The 22,986-nt window shown below is 39.7% G+C and overlaps 1 protein-coding gene across 2 annotated transcripts; it reads right to left on the reverse strand.

Moving 5' to 3' along the window:
* Positions 1 to 643: 643 nt before the first annotated feature.
* On the reverse strand, positions 644 to 22,953 carry akap3 (A-kinase anchoring protein 3). 2 transcript variants are annotated; one of them, XM_008111335.2, is made up of 5 exons: positions 22,284 to 22,953; positions 12,175 to 12,282; positions 9,967 to 10,059; positions 3,201 to 5,309; positions 644 to 945 (listed from the first exon to the last, which is right to left on the reverse strand). In XM_008111335.2, exons 2-5 carry the CDS (start codon positions 12,175 to 12,177, stop codon positions 790 to 792), a joined length of 2,361 nt encoding a protein of 786 aa, XP_008109542.1. In that variant the 5' UTR covers positions 12,178 to 12,282; positions 22,284 to 22,953; the 3' UTR covers positions 644 to 789. The 2 variants fall into 2 exon arrangements, with proteins under 2 accessions (XP_008109542.1, XP_003221408.1); XM_003221360.4 differs by lacking the exon at positions 22,284 to 22,953 and adding an exon at positions 16,164 to 16,315.
* Between the last annotated feature and the right edge of the window lie 33 nt (positions 22,954 to 22,986).

Consider the following 22,986-nt stretch of genomic DNA (forward strand, 5'->3'; position numbering starts at 1 on the left):
TATCCACAGCTGGTTCTCTAGGCAACAAGGACTGAATTTTTTATGGATTTAACTTCCGACAATGTGATTTTATGCAATTCTATCTTTATTTGTAATCAATTTTTAGTATTCAATGTTTTTGCAACCAGTGTTTTCAATACATTGCAATGTTTTGGTGCTAAATTCGTAAATATAGTAATTGTGTTGTCGAAGGCTTTCATGGCTGGGATCACAGGGTTGTTGTATGTCTTTCGGGCTGTGTGGCCATGTTCCAGAAGTATTCTCTCCTGACGTTTCGTTCACATCTATGGCAGGCGTCATAGTTTATCCATGCCACACAGCCTCTGAGGATGCCTGCCATAGATGTACCGTAGGTGAAACATCAGGAGAGAATACTTCTGGAACATGGCCACACAGCCCGAAAGACATACAACAACCCAATACTGTAATTACCATATAACGTTACAGTGTATTGAACTGCTTTTTCTGTCAATTTGTTGTAAAACATGATGTTTTGGTGCTTAATGTGTAAAATCATAATGTTTAATAGGCTTTTCCTTAATCTATCCTTATTATCCAACATTATCCAACATTCTGTTGGATAAGTGAGACTGTACTGTACAGCATTCTGATTTGGTCCTAGAAATAACAACTCAAGGGAAGATTTAAGTATTTCCTTCTTTTATTCATATGACTGCTCAGCAGCGGGGTAGGGTCAGTAAAACTCAAGATATCATATTTGACAAATGAGTGCTGTGACAATTTAGGCTGACAAGGCTATGCAGCGAAGGAAGAAAAGCCTTGCTTTGTTCACAGGTTCTGGAGCAGCCAGTCCAGTACGGGCATCCGAACAAAGTTGCCCAGTGCCTCTCCCAGCTGCCTCTCCTTCTCATACTTTAGAACCGCCTGCATCACTTCTCCTACGCTATAGCCTCTTTCCACTGCCACCATGGAGAGTTGTTGAAGCTGTTGAAAAGACAAGAAATATCCAGAAATGTGACATTTTTCAGGAAAAGAAACTGTTTGTAACTTATATCTATCCATCAAGTGTCTTGCCATCTCAATGACCTTCATATCTGTAATTATGACTGCTGTTTCTATAATAGCTAATTTCCATTGTTATCACTTTCCATACTCTAGTTCAAGGAGTATGTACTGTATACATGCATGACCACATGTGGGTATACTGTGTTTTAACAAATCCAAAACTCTTTCCACATAGAAAATAGCTTGTCACATAAAAAGCAAATAATTAAAAATGTTGGAACTGACTAAACATTTGATGGGGTGGTTCCACAAACAATGTTACTGTACAAAGAGCAAGATGGTATGGCCCAGCTTCTGTAGCTATGAGAATAATATAATCAGTAATTTCCCTGTTCTTCTTTATGGGGGAGATGGACTGAAGACCACCATTAACTTCAGAAGAAAAAGGTTTCATGACTAACATGATGAGCATTTCGGAAGCAGAAAACAAGAGGACCAGGTAGGTGATGAATCTCTTCGTGCCAGCTCCCAACTGTGTTGATGTCAGAGAGGTGAGATTGATCAGTGTGAATGATCCCTGTCTCTATGGCTGCCCAGTGAGTTAAGTGAAACTCAGATTAAATCATTATTCTCTGTACAAACAAGAATCGGCACTAGATAAACATATATGACTGCAACTGTTCATGGGTTAGTGGACTCTATAAGCTTTCCCCCCGCCCCCTGAACATGAAACTATGCAGAAGGCCTAATCTCATGAAGGACTCTATACCTCCTATACTAATGTTGCAAGTTTAAAAGTATTTGATGAACTCAAAGCTACTATTGCTGTATCTGCTATGACTGAGACAATTTGATGCTGCTTTCAACTTTTCATTTTCATAGGGAAATTTCAAAACAGCAGCAGGAGGGCTTGATTAAACTCTCTTTGCTTATTCTCTTCTTTTTCTTAGGAGGAAGACTGGTTTCTCCTTTTTATCTCTTGGCTTGTACAGGGCTGCTGTACAAGCCAAGAGGTTTCCAGATGTTTCTGGCCCTAGAGCAGTGGTTCTCAACCTGTGGGTCCCCAGATGTTTTGGCCTTCAACTCTCAGAAATCCTAACAGCTGGTAAACTGGCTGGGATCTCTTCATCTTCCTGTCTGCTCTTTTTATGAAGAGCTCCCCATCCCACTCCCATCTTAATAATATGTTCAACCTCTCTACAAATAACTCCTCTGTGGATAAAGACTATTGTCCCAACCGTTCATACCTATAATGATATAATCCAAAATTATGGATCTTCCTTGCCACATTTCAGTTGGGCTTCAACTGTTCCTTCTTTCTAGCAATATTTCCACTGTTAATTCAAATATATCCATACAAACCAGATAATTCCTAACATTATTTCTCTTTGTACAATGTTCATTAAACAAACATCCTGGGGACTGTCTTTCTTTTCATGACGATCCTGGAAAAGATCCCATTTCCCAGCCAGGCCAGACAGAGGCAGCAACTGTAAAGTCTAGCAAGTAAATGAGAGGTGGCCACAGGAAAACAATAAGACTGGATGGAGAAGATGAATGAGAAGAAATTCAGGGGAGAAGGGATCCCTCCAAACAGTTCTAACATAACATACAATATTTATCGAAAATTAAAGACATTAGGTATATGCATAGGCACCCAAATAGAAACTGCTTTGTAAACTGGCTTAAATTTCGTGCAAGGAGAAAAGTGGCATATAAAACAAATACACAAACAAGTGCTGGAAAGCACATATTAGAATCCACAGGCAAAAAAAGAACGGGTCCTCATGTAGTTACTGATGGTTGTAATGATTTTATAATTATTCTGTTTTGTTAAAAAACTTGACATCTTTTGGGCTTTATATAATTGTTTTGTTTCCATCAGGACTACACATTCAAGCTATCTACATATTCAAGCTCGGGCCCCATTTCTTGTGTGTAATAGCTGAGTTATATGGAGAGAGCATTTTAGCCAACTCCAAAAATTTCTGCTATTGATATCTTGAATGAGTAGTCCCTTAGAAAGCTAAATAATTATATAAATGTCAACATTTTTGAGCTTTTTACAAAACAGGATAATCATGACATCTGTTAAAGAATAAAATACAACCATCAATGAGCACATAAAGATTTGTTCATCTTTTGCCCATGGATATGAAACAAATCCCCATACACAACTTAAGCATTGTAGAGTTCAACTTCTCCCATCATTTTTCACAGGTTTCATTGTTTACCTTATTCAGGGTCTCTTCATCATCGTCCATGAAGTACAACACAGGGACATTTAGCTGAGAGGCTGCCACCCACTGAAGGACGGCTTGAAGTTGTTTATTATGAATGTTTTCAGCAGCATTTTGGTTGGTTACAACCACTTTGCGGTGGGACAAAGTGTCTTCACCCGATCCTATTCGACTTTCTCCACTTTCTATGTCCTTGGAATACAAAGGTCCACTGGCGTCATCAGCATCTACCATATCTCCAAGACCTGATTCTGGATTGCTATATTTGGCTATCATAAGACACAGCTTGGTCACTGTATCCACCAGGTTGTCAAAGAATGGCCCACTGCCGCCTCCTTCCGCCTTGTTGACATCAAATTGATCAAGAATCATCTTAGTCAGTCCAGCTATAGCATCGTCATAAGAATGATCTACTTCTGAAGAGCCCGAGTTGCCAGGCACCTCAGGGGATTTATAAGCACCCTTATATGCTTCATCTGCCATGAGAGTTCCAGCATTTCCTCCTAATTTGTTGACTGTCTCATTGATGAGTTTCTGAATGAGCATTACTACAACACTTGACATATCATTTTCAGGATTTGCTTCAGATTGTTCATCATCACTCTTTTTCAATGAGTCATACTGCTTAAGCATAGCGGCGTTACCACTTTTGTCTTGAGACATAAACCCAAAAGTGTTTCCAGTCTTGCTTGATCCTCTACCACAATCACCAGCTTCCTTTATTGCATTCTCCTGCTGATGCAGATGATACTGTATCAGCATCAATGCTGTCACAATCAGGTCTCTCGCCCAGGAATCTGTTGCAAGGTTACCCACGTCTTGATTTTCTAAATTCCAAGCTGGCTTTGCCTGGACATTTGATCCTACATTCTCATTCTGTTGTTTCTGGTGCCACATGGAGAGGCCTTCCTTTATGATGTGATTGCCAACTGTTTCTGCACAGGTTGCTTCCTTTTCCTTAAATGATTCTGTTTTTGCGGCAGAAAATCTCATGTTTTGAGTTTTTGCATCACATCCTGCAGCAGTCTTAACTGTTGCAAAGGTCATGCGCTGAGACTTGGCTTTCTCATTCACCTGTTTTTGTACAATCAAAGCATTATGCAACCGATTCAGCATGGCTTGAACAATTTCAGAAGCCTTTTGGCTTCCTTGGGTAAAAAGGCTCCGCTTCACCGCTGAAACAAAATCGGAGTCAGTCATGAGTGTTCCAGTAACATCATGCAAGTTTTTCATACAGGAGTCTATCAGGTCAGACACAACCTCCTTGGAATGCTTTAGCAGTACCTTTTTCAACACAGCACAAGCTATGTTCGAGTCATTCACTTTCACTTTCATAGTTTTCATAACAGAAACCATCATATCTGATACCACGCTGTTAGCATAAACCAATATTCCTTTGCTTAATGAATTAGTATATTCATCTGGACCAAAGCGTTTCCGATGGTTGCAACCTTTAGCCTCATCACTGCCAGGGTCACTTTTGTTAGGAAGGTCTGTTTCTTCCTCTTTGTAATAAAATGCGGCTTTCTTCTTCGAATTAGGGCTTCCTTCATATTTATACTCAGACGCCTTAGGTGGACTGTGCTTGATGTCGTCAGTACCCACTCCAATATCCCTGTGGCCATGGTCTCCAGAAGCAAAAATTGACTTATGTATGCATGCAGGGTTGCCATCTGACCGGTCATTCATTTCTTTGCGCGCCATTGCTATGGCAAGGTTAGAAAGCCTATTACAATAAAAAGAGACCTCATCTGGATCACCGTTTGTATTTGGTGATGTAGACCTATCACTTTCTTCATCCTTAGATCCCTTTTGACAAGTCCCTTTCATTGTCAAGTGGAAGTTAGGAGAGCCCCTGTTGGAGCTGACATTGACACTGAATTCTTCATCACAGATACTGTATTCAGTAGGGGAATGTGCATTTCGCTTCTGCATGTTTTGCCTTTCCACAGATGTCTCCCTTGATCTTGCACCGCCTGCATTATTACTAGCATTCAGCACATTTTGTACTCCAATTGCACACTTTTCCAGATCTTTTCGGAGCCAAGTCAACACTTTTAGTGGATCAGAGGAAGTTTGTTGGAAAAGCTTAGCTGAATCAGTCTAAGGTTTGGAACAAAAGAGAGTTTTGCAAACATTTAGTGGACCAAGTGCAACATGATTGAATACTGCAATAGCTACCCCAACTCCCCATCCCCAAAGCAGAATTGGATGTCCTGCCAATTTTTGATTTAGTTTCCAAAAATTTTATTTATTTATTTGCATTTTGAGGGGTTGGTGCAGCCTATACTCAGTTCTATGCTTGAAAACCAATCCCTGGAACTCCACAACTTATCTGCCTATGGTTTAGCCCAGGGGTCCCCAAACTTTTAAAACAGGGGGCCAGTTCACAATCCTTCAGACAGTTGGAGGGCTGGACTATAGTTGGCCACCAAGCAATAATAATTAATAATTATTATTAATAATAATATTAACAACAACAACAACAACAACAATATCAAAGAGGGTTGGAAGAGACCCTTTGGGCCATTGAGTCCAACCCCCTTCTGCCTCTGTGCACCAAAAGCACAAGCAAAGCATCCCTGACAGATGGCCACCCAGCCTGAATGTTTAATAATAATAATAATAATAATAATAATAATAAGGATTGGAAGAGAAGAAGAGACCCCTTGGGTCATTTAGCCCAACCCGCTTCTGCCCTTGTGACGTGGGGGCCGGATAAATAGCTTCGATGGGCCGCATCCGGCCCCCGGGCCTTAGTTTGGGGACCCCTGGTTTAGACTCATGATCACCATATATTCATTTGGCACTACATTTTTATTCTTAATTCCAGAGAAGGCACTCACTATAAAACTTTAATGTCATTCTAATAGGCAAATTAGCAGCTACAGAATAGTGCAGAAGTATTCATATCCCACCTTTCGTTTTTTTCACATTTCATTATGATCAAACCCTGAACACAAATTGATTTAATTGGCATTGCCACTATTTGATGTTCACAAAATATGCCACATTTTTATTGTGCAAAATACCATAACTGTGGCATAAAGTGAGGTAAATAAAAACAGACTAGCACTTATTAATCATGTTAAGTATTTACTCCCTTTACTGTGACACATCTAAATAAAATCTGGTATAGCTCACTGCCTCCAGAAATAACATGAGAAGCTATGGGGACAATACTGTAGCAGCAGCATAGCCAGAGAAAGATGATTCCTGTGCTAATTTTGTGAAGAAGTTTAGCATCATCTATACATTTGTGCTTAGGATCATGTACTTTTTATGATAAGCTGGGACAAGGGTTGAAACAACTTCTTTATGGGTAGTTAATAGCTATACTTTTATAGGGGTTAAACGCCAGTTAAGGAGAAGGATTATTAGATATTTAAATGTATCTCTTGTTCTGGTTTCTCCCATCCTGAAGAACTGCATTGGCCTTACTATCTTACATTATCCTACATCTTGCATTATTTAATTGACCTAATCTGGCATTATTAAATTATTAAATGCCAGATGAGTTCAACTAAAAATAAAACTATTGTGAAGTGATTTCGAGGCTCTTGGGAAGAGGCTAAAGCAGAAGGAGGCTAAAGGCATAAATTGTTATTCATTGTTCCTTCCTTTTGAAGAATGTGTCCCAGGAAGAGGGCAAAGAAAGCTACACATTAACTTCTGGCTTTGCAGATGATGCCAAAAGGAAAGCTTTGAGTTCTTGAATCCTGGTCTGCACTTTTGTAAAGGACTACTTCATCTCATGTCCGAAATTTCTCTTTATATTCTAGAATGGATGATTCTATAATTGGTATCTGCGCATGCGGATAAATATTTGGATAAATCTGATATTTAAAATGACCATATTCAAAAACTAGGTAAAAGGTAAAGGTTTTCCCCTGACATTAAGTCTAGTCGTGTCTGACTCTGGGGGTTGGTGCTCATCTCCATTTCTAAGCCGAAGAGCTGGCATTGTCCGTAGACACCTCCAAGTTCATGTGGCCGGCATGACTGCATGGAGCACCATTACCTTCCCGCTGAAGGGAAGACCTATTGATCTACTCACATTTGCATGTTTTCGAACTGCTAGGTTGGCAGAAGATGGGGCTAACAGTGGGAGCTCACCCCACCTCCCGGATTCAAACCACCGACCTTTCAGTCAGCAAGTTCAGTAGCTCAGTGGTTTAACTCACTGCGCCACCAGCGACTCCTTTACAGATAAGATAAAATCAAGAAAATGTTTACAAGTTTTTATTCTTCTCTATACAGGAAACAACAAAAACGAACAGACAACATAAGAATCTAGCTGGATAGCCAGAACTTACTATTGATTTCAGAAACCCTAAGACCAAAACTAAATACATCTATAATAAGCTTCAGAAATGGCGAATGCTTCAAAAAGATTTTTTTTAAAAGCTCTGGGATCAAATATCTTAATGACTACTTATTGTGAGGCTCTAGAAGACAAACTGCTTACACCAATTTTGAGTTCCCGAAATACTCCACATACTTGGTGTTATGCAAATATTTTGAATGAAAAGAAGATTGGGATGGTTCAGGTCCTAAGAATTATAAAGATAAAGGTAAAGGTTTTCCCTTGACGTTAAGTCCAGTCGTGTCTGACTCTGGGGGTTGGTGCTCATCTCGATTTCTAAGCCGAAGAGCCGTAGACACCTCCAAGTTCATGTGGCCGGCATGACTGCATGGAGCGCCATTATAATATAAGAATTATAAATCTATCTCTTTATTGAATAATAAACATGTTATGCGAGTAGATAAATGGGCACCGCTTTTAGCGGGTAGGTAATAAAGGAGATCGATCGTTAGGACGTCTAAGGACAACAAAGCTCCTCGGCATGGCAGATGGAGCGACAGCACCCCCTGTGGCCAAAGTTGACCACAGCCTTCAAGATGCCAGAAATAAGATAGGAAATGCCTTTACCTCTGTCTGTGTATTGCCTGTCCTTGTTAATTGTATAACAGAATTGAATGCTTGCCGTATGTGTGTTCTGTAATCTGCCCTGAGTCCCCTCGGGGAGATAGAGTGAAATATAAATAAAATATATTGTATTATTATTAAGATATTTGCTTTGATTTTAAAATATAGAACAACTAGCTATGCCCAGCCATGCGTTGCTGTGGCGAAGTATGGTGGTATGGGAAATAAAGTATTGAGGAACTGGTGGTATTAAGGTAAAGGGTAAAGGTTTTCCCCTGACATTCAATCCAGTCATGTCTGACTTTGGGGATTGGTGGTCATCTCAGATTATAAATGGGTTATATAGCTGTGTGGAAGGGCCTTGAGTCTACACTGCCATATAATCCAGTTCAAATCTGATAATCTGTATTTTATAGGCAGTGTGGAAGAGGCCTAAGTGAGGCCTAACTCTGTCTGTCCCCTGGGCTGAGTGGGTTGCTAGGAGATCAAGTGGGCGGAGCTTAGCCTTCTAACTGGCAGCAATTGGATAAAAACAATTATTCCTCTCCCTCTAATTAGGACTTTATTTTTCTTTTCTTTTTGTTGTATCAACCTAGAGGCGTGGATGAGGGGTGGTGCTGTCAATTTTCAAGGTTGTGGGGTGTTTAGTTTTGTTGTTTTGTCCGCTGCCGTGATTCCATCACTCTTTTATATATATAGAAGGATTAGATTCATGGGGATGAATGTAGGGAAGTTTTTTTTTAATCTAAAGAGGTTTTTATGTGAGATTAACAATAGATATTTTAGAATAGTTGTACAGTCATAATGATAAACAAACAGTATTCGTTTTTGATGCCAAGAAATGAAATGTTGTGGCAGCTGGATAGTATAGAAAGCTGAGCAGGGAAACAATTAACACAGTTGACATTTAATGCTGGATGAGAATTCTATGGCTATCATGCAATGCCAGAAAGACAAATAAACAAGTCCAAAAGAAAATCAAGAAGAAGCAACAAAGTTTTGGATGAAGATTCATGAAGAATCACAAAATATTTTAAAAAGAACATTTATAAGAAAACCAGAGTATTATCTATTAGGATTTACAGACTTATACTTACAATTGACTAAACAAAAAGATAAGCTTTTTACTTATATTACGACCTCCGCTAGAATTGTTTTTGCTAGAGAATGGAAACAGGAATCAGTTCCACCAATTGAGGAGTGGGTGGAGAAGATAAGAGAAATAAAGGATATGGACGAATTGACTTTTTTTTTTTTAAGAAAAATACAGGCAAGATAATGAAAAGAACGAATTGGGACGATCTTCAGGACCATCTGGATAACTTAAGAAAATGAAGATTACGAGAGACAATTTTATTATTTTTTGCTTTCTTTTTTTAGTACAGTAGAGTCTCGCTTATCCAACATTCGCTTATCCAACGTTCTGGATTATCCAACGCATTTTTGTAGTCAATGTTTTCAATGCATTGTGATATTTTGGTGCTAAATTCGTAAATACAGTAATTAGTACATAGCATTAACGTGTAATGAACTACTTTTTCTGTCAAATTTGTTGTATAACATAATGTTTTGGTGCTTAATTTGTAAATTCATAACCTATTTTGATGTTTAATAGGCTTTTTCTTAATCTCTCCTTATTATCCAACATATTCGCATATCCAACGTTCTGTCGGCCCGTTTATGCTGGATAAGTGAGACTCTACTGTACTTTCTTTTTCCATGTACATATTGTATATATTTACTATTTCTTTTTCCATATACACCATACACACATCCCTACCTCCCTTCTTAGAAAATCAAGTCCTGCTGGAATAATAATTTACTACTTACTGTCCAACTCTGTTCTTCCTCCTCACTGGGTGTATAACGATCAACTTTACAGAGTCCATTCTGGCTCTGTAACCAATCAATGCTGTCTGTCATCTAAGAAAAAAAAACAGGGATAATTTTCACTTTAATTGTGTTTTTCTGAACACCTTGCTTTCCCACACTGTTTTTGAAAAATACTGGAGAAGAATGTCAAATGAATGCGATTTTCCTGCTTCTTGGCAGAGGATTGGACTGGATGACCCACGAGGTCTCTTCCAACTCTATGATTCTATGTGGCACTCTTATCATTGCATGACCTCAAAAAGGCTGCATGTATATTGTAATTCTGCAGGATGAAAGGATGAGCTATTTGCAAAGAAGTGCCACTTTTATTTTTTTAAAAAACACCACGTTTTCATTCCTTAGAGGCATTAAAATAAACTAAAATAATTAGTTTTTTAAAACCTGAACAAACACTAGAAGGTTTTCTGCCTAATATTCACAGTGGAGGCAATGGCCTAATGAGCTCTCTCCCCTGAATCCATGATGAGAAAACTGAGCCTAAATTATACAAAATAATATATATTATTGCAATAATTTTGGAGGCCGTTTTAGTATTGTTTCCACTACCTCTTTCAGTGCTGAGTGCACACAGTTTTGACCATGGCACATAGTATTTCTAAGCACAATCCAACAGTATAATTTTGTTTTCACTGAAAAGGCCCACTAAGGCCCTTTCCACCCTGCTGAATAAAATTCCACATTATCTGCTTTGAACTGGAATATATGGCAGTGTGGACTCAGATAACCCAGTTCAAAACAGATATTGTGGGATTTTTTGCCTTGATATTCTGGGTTACATGACTGCATCGAAGGGCCCTAAAAGCAATAGGAGATACACAAGAGCAAGGTACTTTTAGGTTTAATATTTTGGGACTATTTTGAAATGTTGAAGGCATAGGATCACCAACTGAATTAGAAAATTCTTCTTAATTCAGTATGACTTCTTCCTTCTGGAAAGAAAATGGAATCAAAACAAAAAACAAAGAAAACCTGGAAATTCAATACAGTAGAGTCTCACTTATCCAACACTCAATTATCCAACGTTCTGGATTATCCAACGCATTTTTGTAGTCAATCTTTTCAATACATTGTGATATTTTGGTGCTAAATTCATAAATACAGTAATTACTACATAGCATTACTGCGTATTGAATTACTTTTTCTGTCAAATTTGTTGTATAACATAATGTTTTGGTACTTAATTTGTAAAATCATAACCTAATTTGATGTTTAATAGGTTTTTTTCTTAATCCCTCATTATTATCCAACATATTTGCTTATCCAACATTCTGCCGGCCCGTTTATGTTGGATAAGTGAGACTCTACTGTACTTCTAGAGACATTTCTCCTTCTGGATATATTAGAGTGTTTTAAATTGGTATTTTTAGCTTTTAATGTTTTATTATTAGGATTCAAAGTTTAAATATATACATAGATATATTTGCTCCCATGCCAGGGTGAAAGAGTAATGTACAATGAGTGAATGAATGTAAAATTTCAGACAAGAATGTCATAAAAGTCACCAGCATATGCCAAAGGAGATTTTTTTCAAAGTGGTCCACTTCATAGCAGTAACACAGTTGGCCCTACACATTCATGGGTGTAAGGGGGGATACAAAACCCCATGCAAATGGAAAACCATGGAAAGCGGAGGCTGGATGACCATCTGTCGAGGGTGCTTTGAATGCGATTTTCCTGCTTCTTGACAGGGGGTTGGAGTGGATGGCCCACAAAGTCTCTTCCAACTCTATGATTTTATGATTCTATCTCTGGGGATGGGGCAATGTATAGCTAGCAGGAGAAAGGGACTGCTTTGCCTTTGCTGAAACTGTGGACTGTAGAATAGCAGAGACTTCAGTCATGACCACAAGTGCCAAACCTGTGAATGTGGAGGGCCAACTGTATAACGAATTCAATCAACTAATTCATATTAACTTGTCAAAATGGTTAAATAATACTGCACAGCCTTTCATGAATGTAACAACTAATAAAATGTCTACAGAAAACTAATTAAAACAACCTAAACTTAATCTAATTTCAATAACACATTAATCAGAACAGCACATGACAAACATGAAACACCAGATCTATTTGTATGTTCATGTATCCCAATAACAGTTTTTGCGAAATTTCCCCTCTGCTTTGCTTTGAGAAACAGCAGCTCACCATTCTTGGTCATATGTTTCATATGCCCAAAACCTGTCACTTCAAAGCTGTAGTTGATGTTCACAGCTTCCAATAATGGCTTCCATAGGCTGCCATATAGGAAAAAATCTGCAAGAGAAGTACAAAATAAATGTCACTGATACCTCTTCAGTAAGGTGCAGTATTTTCTTTGTAAATTTTCACTTTCATTGGGATCCTGAGCCCTTGATTCTAGACCAGTGGTTCCCAAACTTATTTGGCCTTCCGCCCCCTTTCCAGAAAAAAAATTACTCAGAGGCCCCTGGAATTTTTTAAAAATTTTTTAATAGCAATTAAACAGAAAGTTACATGTATTAATGTTTCTACCTTTTTCGTAAAATATAGTAAAGCAAGGTGTACATTAGAAACATTGAAGTTTGAAATTATGAAACTATTTTTTGAACTCAGAATAGAAAGGTAATATAAAAAAAGTTAAAACATTCAAATGCACCTGTGGACATCACTGCCACATCACATCACTATGGTTAAATTCACAATGAGATCAGAGTTTTTATCTGTGAGAATGCTAGATGGTCATATAGAAAGGCAATGTGGAAGATTATTGCAATATATGATAACTGAAGGAAGAATTGTTCAGGCTCAAAAGTGGAAGGGGCCAGTTATCCCAAAGCAAGAAGAATGGCTGAAGATCTGTGAACTAGCTGAGGCCTCTTCTACATTGCCATATAAAATCCGGATTATCTGCTTTGAAGTGGATTATGTGGAAGTAGACTCATATAATCCAGTTCAAAGCAGATAATGTGGATTATGTGATTTGATAATATGGATTATATGGCCGTATGGAAGGGCCTGAGATGGACAAACCAACTATGCTGATTAAAGAGAAATCTTTGATTAACTTTTTTAAAAGGTTGGGACTTGTTTATTACCTTTTCACATCAAAGATTTCTCAGCTGTATGCTTTATAAATCAGAAGAGTGTTACCAAATTTAGAAGTGTAGTTATATAATACTATTTAAAGGGAGTAGAATAATAAGGGGGAAAACCACTAGATAGTATGTGGTCTGTAGAACTGTTTGTTTGCTTGTTAGTTTAATTCATGTGTGTGTGTTGTGTTTTTGTTTTTGCACTTTGACATAGGCTTAACAGTAGCTAGAATGTAACTATGTAATTTTAGCATTATATATCATAAAATCTTGATTCTTTGAACTATTGCTGACTTTCTACTTCTATTATGTTCTCTTTTTCTAGAATAAAAAAATATTTAAAATTATTATCTGTCTGACTGCATGGGGAGAAGACGTATATTTTAATCTTTCAGCACCTTCACAACTGAGACGTTTACACTCTCTAGCCTAATGTTAAACACAGTACTTATATATAAGCACAATTTTGATGCTCAAGAGGATGGCATATATTTAAGGAAAAGTAATAAATAATATTACGGCGCTCCATGCAGTTATGCCAGCCACATGACCTAGGAGGCGTCTACTGACAAAGCTGGCTTTTTGGCTTAGATGAGCACTACCCCTGGAGTCGGACTGGACTAGACTTAATGTCAAGGGGAAACCTTTACCTTTTCCTTTAATAAATAATAAATCAGGTTTCCCCTGACGTTAAATCCAGTCATGTCTGACTCTGGGGGTTGGTGCTCATCTCCATTTCTAAGCTGAAGAGCCGGCGTTGTCCATAGACACCTCCAAGGTCATGTGGCTGGCATGACTGCATGGAGCGCCGTTACCTTCCCGCCGAAGCGGTACCTATTGATCTACTCACATTGGCATGTTTTCGAACTGCTAGGTTGTCAAGAGCTGGAGCTAACAGTGGCCGCTCACGCCGCTCCCGGGGTTTGAACCTGGGACCTTCCGGTCTCCAGCTCAGTGCTTTAATACACTTCGCCACCGGGGCTCCTTGTTGCAGGGTAGGTTTATTTATTTATTCATTTTATTACAGCATTTCTACCCTGCCCTTCTCACTCAATAAGGGGGCTCAGGGCAGCTTACAATATAATAGGTCGAAGGAATAAAACAATTTCCCCCTGTTATCCTGTTATTCTCTCTACCCCCATCATGGAAACAACCCTTGTTTATAGTATGGGAAGGGTGCAAGGGAAATAACTAGCAAAAACAGGGGAAATGCTTTTCCTCCTTCAACTCTCTCCCCCATAAAATGGATTATCCTTCTCTGTTTAGCATCCCCTTGTGGACTCCGTCTGGATAATAAAACAGTACCCAGTTGTATTTAGAAACATCCTTTCAGTATGGATAACAATGTTGCTAAGTTAATCTGCTATAGTGCCATACATTCTGAATACAGTAGAGTCACTTATCCAAGCTAAATGGGCCAGTAGAAGCTTGGTTGAGCAAATATCTTGGATAAAAAGGAGGGATTAAGGAAAAGCCTATTAAACATCAAATTAGGTTATAATTTTACAAATTAAGCACCAAAACATCATGTTTTACAACAAATTTGACAGAAAAAGCAGTTCAATACACAGCAATGTTATGTTGTAATTATTGTATTACGAATTTAGCACCAAAATATCATGATATATTGAAAACATTGACTACAAAAATGGCTTGGATAAGCGAGGCTTGGATAAGTGAGACTCTACTGTACTTCCATGGGAAACATTTAAAAATTTGATTTTGGCTGTTTTGTGTTTATTTTGTGGAAATCATTTCATTTCATTGATCATGTTAGACTTAGCCAGAAACACGAAAATTCAGCAAAGTCTTGAAAACATTGAAGGTTAATCTAAAACCAAACAGCTCCCAAACACTTTCCTCAAAACATCTGCTCTGTCTATTGCCTAAAAATACCTCATGATTACCACAATATTACCAACACAGTGTTTTTGATATGCCTGTCTAGTAAGAAATCCATTTTAATTAAGATCATAATTCAGTAAAAAAGGTAAAGGTTTCCCCTGATGTTAAGTCCAGTCGTGACCGACTCTGGGGGTTGGTGCTCATCTCCATTTCAAAGCCGAAGAGCTGGCATTGTCCATAGACACCTCCAAGGTCATGTGGCTGGCATGACTGCATGGAGTGCCGTTACCTTCCTGCCGGAGCAGCACCTATTGATCTACTCACATTTGCATGTTTTCGAACTGCTAGGTTGGCAGGAGCTGGGGTTATCAGCGGGCACTCATTCCACTCCCGGGATTTGAACCTGGGACCTTTTGGTCCGCAAGTTCAGCAGCTCAGCGCTTTAACGCTCTGTGCTGCCAGGGGCCCACTATCAAATTAATTCACCACAAACCAGCAAATTAATTCATATTTTTCACTTACATGATCTGGACAGCCCCCTTTTTGTTGTGGGAAGTCCCGCATTAAAGGGGCTGTCTGGATGGGCCATTGTGCCACCAGGAGCCCCAAATTCAGTGGACATAGTGAATTCTCTGAAGGCAAATTTGCACCTGAATAATAGCAACATCTGTCCTGATACAGGAAATAAGTCAGTAAGAACTTGCTAATTTTGTTCCCAGATGGTGTCCCCTCTGTGAAATTGCAAATAATCTACTATTTTTATCACCAACAAGAAAATGCATAATGTGAGCAAGACAAAAGAAAAACCCAACAGAGGCTGTATACTAGGGGCCTATATAAAGAAGATGAGGACCTATTTTTTTAAGGAAGAAGTATTTGAAGATAAACCCACACTTTTTAAACCAAAGACAGAATGGTTTTCAAATAAGATGGGGGAAAAAATCACAAGAAACAATCGAGCTGTTTCAAATTGTGAAGACAGAATCTTTTTAAATTCTAACAAAAACCCTACCATCAAATTTGGTAAACAAAACAAGGGCCCACAGACAGCAAATGTTCCCGATCCTCAAGAAATGGGCACCAAGACTGTATTAACCATTAGACTAATGCACAGATCTCTGTTTGAAAGAATGGAATCAAGAACAGTTAGACCAGGATTTTGTAAGTCACCCCATGAGTCAATTTGATGTCCAATAGCAGCAGTAAATGTTCACTAGAGAAGTAAGTTGGCTTGCCTACCTTTCTAGCATGAAAGTGAGAAGAGCCAAGGAGTGCCCACTAAAAAGTGAAAGCTTTTCTCTTGCCTGCCAGAATGTAACCTCCACTCTTAACCCTTTACCTTCCAGAATGTAACCTGACATCACAAAGCACCTTGAGGCCCTGCTGTCCCCATGACAACAAGCAACACAAGCAGCAGGACTACCTAGCCAAGGACTACTGGAAAACATCACAATGGGCAAGAGATACAATGCTGTTCGTGGATTTTGCAGCTATATTTTACTATTCCTTCTCAAGAACAATAACATCATTCTTGCATAAAAGGAAATATCCTAAAGATAAAGCACACAATGATTCCTTACATTTATTTCAGTTAAAGCCAGTAACTATCATAAGACATCCCCCGTTCACTGTCATCAAAAGTCTGAGATTTCCATTGATGAACCACCAAGTGTCCTGGAAATGTAAAGTATATTCCATCAGAAATAATTCAAATATGCTTAAAAGAATGTTACCACTGAAAATATTGTTTGAAATGACAACATATGGAAGCACTACAACTCGTGTCCAATTTAATGGACAGATCACATTTCAAGAGTTGTAGCCCCCAGTAGTGCAATGGGTTAAACCCTTGTGCTGGCAGGACTGCTGCCCAACAGGTTGGTGGTATGAATCCAGGGAGAGCGGGTGAGCTCCCTCTGTCAGCTCCAGCTACCCATGCGGGGACATTAGAGAAACCTCCCACAGGATGGTAAAACATCAAACATTCGCGTGTCCCCTGGGCAAAGTCCTTGCAGATGGCCAATTCTCTCACACCAGAAATGACTTGCAGTTTCTCAAGATCTATTGATCTACTCACATTGGTATGTTTTCGAACTGCTAGGTTGGCTGAAGTTACAGCTAATATAGGAGCTCATCCCACTCCCCGGATTCAAACCACTGATCTTTCAGTCCGCAAGTTCAGTAGCTCAGCGGTTTAACCCACTGCACCACCGTGGGTCATCAACCATACTCTCTCCCCCAGACTGTGGTGGAGGCTCCTTGTTTGGAGGCTTTTAAGCAGAGGCTGGATGGCCATCTGTCGGGGGTGCTTTGAATGAGATTTCCTGCTTCTTGGCAGGTGGTTGGACTGGATGGCCCATGAGATCTCTTCCAACTCTACTATTCTATGATTCATATAAATGTATTCATAATTATGAGTCTGCTTACTGATGCAGCTCCACAATGGGCCACCCCATTCTCCTTCAGACAAGTTCCCTCTTGATCAACCTGGCTGATTGCTTAAAGAAAATGAGAAGAGAACTGTGAGGACTCTGTGCAAGCTGAAACTGCAAATGCTTGATCTGTTGCCTACATCAAGGAAAAGGATCTGTTCCATGTATGCTACCAACTTCCGGCCACTGGCTCAGGACCTAGTCTGGAATGACACAGCTCTGCAGGATCATTATAAAGTTGGTTTGGTTGAGGACACCTTGGATGAGTGAGCTTGGATTTTCTCCCCTGCCTCCCTAAGCTATGCTTGTAGATTGATTGATGTCTGGAAATATGCCACCAGAGTTATCAAGTGGAAAGACCTAGCAAGTCTATGCCTCCTTCCTCCTTTGACTGTGCTTTTCCTGCATGGCAGGGAGTTGGACTTCATGGCCCATGTGGTCTCTTCCAACTCTAATATTTTATGATTCCAGGATCCCTGCCTTCTCAGAGATGATATCTGCAACCTTGATACCCAAGGCAACAGTGGAGCCCATGCTCCACTTCAAGTGAGGCTAGACTACAAATTTCTTTGGAGGAGAAACAGTGTCAGAAATGTGTAGGATGTTGCCTGTGCTATGATATGCCCAACTATTCTGCTAGAGACTGTCCTGGAAAAAAAAGACCACAGTCCACATTGCCAGGAACGGGCCATCCCAGACCAAACCAGCTCTTTAGATTGCAATGGCGAAAACTGATTCAACACCAAACAACATATGAGTGCTCTTCTGATTGCTACTTCCGTCCAACAGACTTCCCTGGTGGGAAATATTTTTTTTTTTATTTAGGCGATCCCTCATAGCCTGAGGATGATGGTCCTCCAAGTGCAGTGTCTTGGCGACTGATGTGTAGGTCGCTGTGGAGACCTATTCCTGACCCGCATATTCTTCTGCAGTGAAGACATTGGTTTCTAGACAGAAGGTGGTCCTAGTCAGGGTTGGCTTGATGCGCCTTCTTGGCACATTTCTCCCATACGCCCTCCTTTTGTGCCTCTTCTAATTCTGCAGCACTGTTGGGAACAGCTGACCTCCAATTAGAGTGCTCAAGGGCCAGGGCTTCCCAGTTCTTGGTGTCTATGCCACAGTTTTTAAGGTTGCCTTTAAGCCCATATTTAAATCTCTTTTCCTGCCCACCAACATTACATTTCCCATTCTTGAGCTGGGAGTATAATAACCTTTGGGAAACTGTGATCAGGTATTCGGACAACGTGGCCAGTCCAGCGGAGTTGGTGGCGGAGGATCATCGCTTCAGTGGTGGTGGTCTTTGCTTTTTCCAGCACGCTGACATTTGTCTGCCTGTCTTCCCAAGAGATTTGCAGGACTTTTTGGAGGAAACGCTGATGGAAGCTTTCCAGGAGTTGAGTGTGACATCTGTAGACAATCCATGTTTCGCAGGCGTATAACAGGGTTGGGAGGACTATCTATATATATAAAAGAGTGATGGCATCACGGCAATTCACAAAACAACAAAAGTACAGGCCCCCCAACCTCAAAATTTGACAACACAACCCATCATCCACGCCTCAAGGTTGATACAACAAAAAGAAAAGAAAAATAAAGTCCTAATTAGAGGGAGAACAATAAATTTTTTTATTCAATTGCTGCCAGTTTAGAGGGCTAATCTCTGCCCACCTGGTTGCCTAGCAACCAAGGGACAGCCAGGTTTCAGTTAGAGGACAGGCAGATTTAGGCCTCACTTAGACTTCTTCCACAGATTATCTAATTTGCACTGGATTATATGGCAATGTAGACCCAAGGACCTTCCACACAGCTATATAACCCATTTATAATCTTATATTATCTGCTTTGCACTGGATTATCTTGACTCCACACTACCATATGATCCACTTCAGTGTGCATTTTATACAGCTGTGAAGAAGGGGCCTCAGATAATCCAGTTCTGAGCAGATAATATAAGATTAGAAATATACAGTAGAGTCTCACTTATCCAACGTAAACAGGCCAGCAGGATAAGTGAATATGTTGGATAATAAGAAGGGATTCAGGAAAAGCCAATTAAACATCAAATTAGGTAATCGTTATACAAATTAAGCACCAAAACATCATATTATACAACAAATTTGACAGAAAAAGTAGTTCCATGCTCAGTAATGCTATGTAGTATTTACAGTAGAGTCTCACTTATCCAACGTTCTGGATTATCCAACGCATTTTTGTAGTCAATGCTTTCAATATATCGTGATATTTTGGTGCTAAATTCATAAATACAGTAATTACTATATAGCATTACTGTGTACTGAACTACTTTTTCTGACAAATTTGTTGTCTAACATGTTTTGGTGCTTAATTTGTAAAATCATAACTTAATTTGATGTTTAATAGGGTTATCCTTAATTCCTCATTATCCAACATATTCGCTTATCCAACGTTCTGCCGGCCCGTTTATGTTGGATAAGTGAGACTTTACTGTACTGTATTTACAAATTTACCACTAAAATATCACAATGAATTTAAAACACTGACTACAAAAACATTGATTATGAAAAGGCAGACTGCGTTGGATAATCCAGAACATTGTATAAGCGAATGTTGGATAAGTGAGATTCTTCTTTAATATGAAATAATTACTGGGATAGAATAATGTAGAACAATATAATCTCTAAAACCAGGACAGTAAATAAACAGGGGAATTCCACACAGGAAACAATCAGCTAACACCTCCCAACAAAGTATTCCCATCATCAAAGTCTGGCAAATCCTGTTTTCTCAGGGCCACAGACAGTAGAAGCACATAAAATATCGCAAACAACATCACTCTGAAAACAAGGGTATTCCAGACAGGAAACAATCAGGGCCAGCTAACACCTCCCAACAAAGTATTCCCATCATCAAAGTCTGGAAAATCCTCTGTTTTCTCAGGTCCACAGACAGTAGAAGCACATAAAATATCGCAAACAACACCACTCTGAAAACAAGGGATGGAAACAATCAGGAAACAATCAGGGCCAGCTAACACCTCCCAACAAAAAATTCACTCAGGGAGGAAACAGCCAGGCTTTAAAGCTGCAAGGCCATTACATCCTAATCATTTTTCCTAATTGCAGCATTCATACTTGCCTCCAACAAACAAAAAAACCAATAAGAAATATTGTATATTCACAACCTTTAGGAAATATCCCCTGATGGTGCAGCGTGTTAAAGCGCTGAGCTGCTGAACTTCTGGACTGAAAGGCCACAGGTTTGAATTGGGGGAGCGGAGAGAGCCCCCACTGTTAGCTCCAGCTTCTGCCAACCCAGAAGTTCGAAAACATGCAAATGTGAGTGCATCAATAGGTACTGCTCCGGCGGGAAGGTAACGCCGCTCCATGTAGTCATCCCACATGACCTTGGAGGAGTCTACGGACAACGCCGGCTCTTCGGCTTAGAAATGGAGATGAGCACCAACCTCCAGAGTAAGACACGACTGGACTTAATGTCTAGGGAAAACCTTTACCCTTGACCTTAACTACCACCAATTCCTCAATACTTTATTTCCCATACCACCATACTTCGCCACAGCAACGCGTGGCCGGGCACAGCTAGTCTATACATATAAAATGTAATGTGCCGCTTTACTATGGAGTAAACAATAAAACCACTGAACCAAATCACACCAAATTTGGCCACAAAAGACATAGTCATCTAGTCTATGTCTTTCAAACAAAAAACCCTAGTAAAATAAAGTCCAAATTAGAGGAAGAGGAAGAACTGGTATAATAATACAGAACAATATAATCTCTAAAATCAGGCAGTAAATAAAGAGCAACACTCTGAAAATGTGAATTCCAGAAAGGAAACAACCAGGGCCAGCTAACACCTCCCAACAAAGGATTTCCCAGGCAGGAAGCACCCAGGCTTTGAAGCTGCAAGGCCATCAAATGCTAATCAAGGTGACTAATTACAGCATTCCTACTTGCCGCACCGAGACTATCCATTGCTATTCAGCCTGGCCATCCGAGAATTCCACAAGGTAGAAAGCGGCCAGACTTGCAAGCAGCAAGGCTATTCAGTGTTGTTCAACCTGCCCAACCAAGATTTCCCCTAGATAGAAAACCCCCAGGCTTTGAAGCCACAAGGCTACTGCATCCCATTCAACCTGGCCAATGCCCCTATATAGAAAGCAGCCAGGCTTTGAAGCCGCGAGGCTATTTAGTGCAATTCTAGTAGCCCAAAAATTATTTCCCTAGAATGCAAGTACCCAGCCCTCCAAGCAGCAAGCCTATTCCATTGTATTCCAGCTCACTAAACGAGGACTCACATAAAAAGAAAATGGCCAGGCTTTGAGACTGCAAGGCTATTCACTGCTATTCCACCTGGCTAACAAATGATTCCCATAAGCCACAGCAACGCATGGCCGGGCACAGCTAGTAGCTTTATAAACAAGCACTTTGATATCCCTTTGGATGTCTCGATCCTCAAACACTCTCTGTTTCATTCGGAGAAATACTGCACTCGCAGAGCTCAGGCTGTTGTATTTCAGCATCAATGTTGACTTTTGTGGAAAGGTGGCTGCCAAGGTAGCGGAAATGATCAACATTTTCTAATGTTACACCATTAAGCTGTATTCCTGGCATTACAGAGGGATTGGTTTTCTCAAAGTTCAATGAGATTCCGCACTTTGGTTTTCTCAAAGTTCAATGAGATTCCGAGCTTCTCATATGCTTCTGCAATGGTGTTTAGAGTGGCTTGTAGGTCTTCTTCTGAATGTGCTCAGACTGCATTATCATTAGCATATTGGAGTTCTATAACAGCTGTTGTTGTGACCTTGGCTTTGGCTTTCAGTCTGCCATCTGTCTGATGGATGATTTCCACTCCGGTGGGAAACTTCCCATCAACAAGATGAAGTATCATAAATATAATAAACTTAATGCCATCCAATAACTTTTGTTACCTGAAGTTTATGGGAACATCATCTTGCTGAGATCATGGGTAGCCATCTGCTACTGTATTCATTTTTGAGATCCAGGTCCCTATTTAGCAGCTCAGGCTGTGGCGCAGGCTGGAGAGCAAGCCAGCTGTAACCAGCTGCAATGAATAACTCTGTCCAGGAGGTCATGAGTTCGAGGCCCGCCTATGTTTGTCTTGTCTTTGTTCTATGTTAAGGCATTGAATGTTTGCCTATATGTGTAATGTGATCCGCCCTGAGTCCCCTTCGGGGTGAGAAGGGCGGAATATAAATGCTATAAATAAATAAATAAATAAATAAATTTCATTTGTATTTGGCAAAGGTACAGTAGAGTCTCACTTATCCAACGTTCTGGATTATCCAAGGCATTTTTGTAGTCAATGTTTTCCATGCATTGTGATATTTTAGTGCTAAATTCGTAAATACAGTAATTACTACATAGCATTAATGTGTAATGAACTACTTTTTCTGTCAAATTTGTTGTCTAACATGATGTTTTGGTGCTTAATTTGTAAAATCATAACCTATTTTGATGTTTAATAGGCTTTTTCTTAATCTCTCCTTAATTATCCAACATATTCGCTTATCCAACGATCTGCCGGCCCGTTTATGTTGGATAAGTGAGACTCTACTGTACCTCACTTTCCCTTGGGCTGCTGCTTCCCAGCCTCTTGGGCCAAGGACACTA

Source organism: Anolis carolinensis, chromosome 5 (genome assembly GCF_035594765.1).
Source record: "Anolis carolinensis isolate JA03-04 chromosome 5, rAnoCar3.1.pri, whole genome shotgun sequence".
NCBI lineage: Eukaryota > Metazoa > Chordata > Lepidosauria > Squamata > Dactyloidae > Anolis > Anolis carolinensis.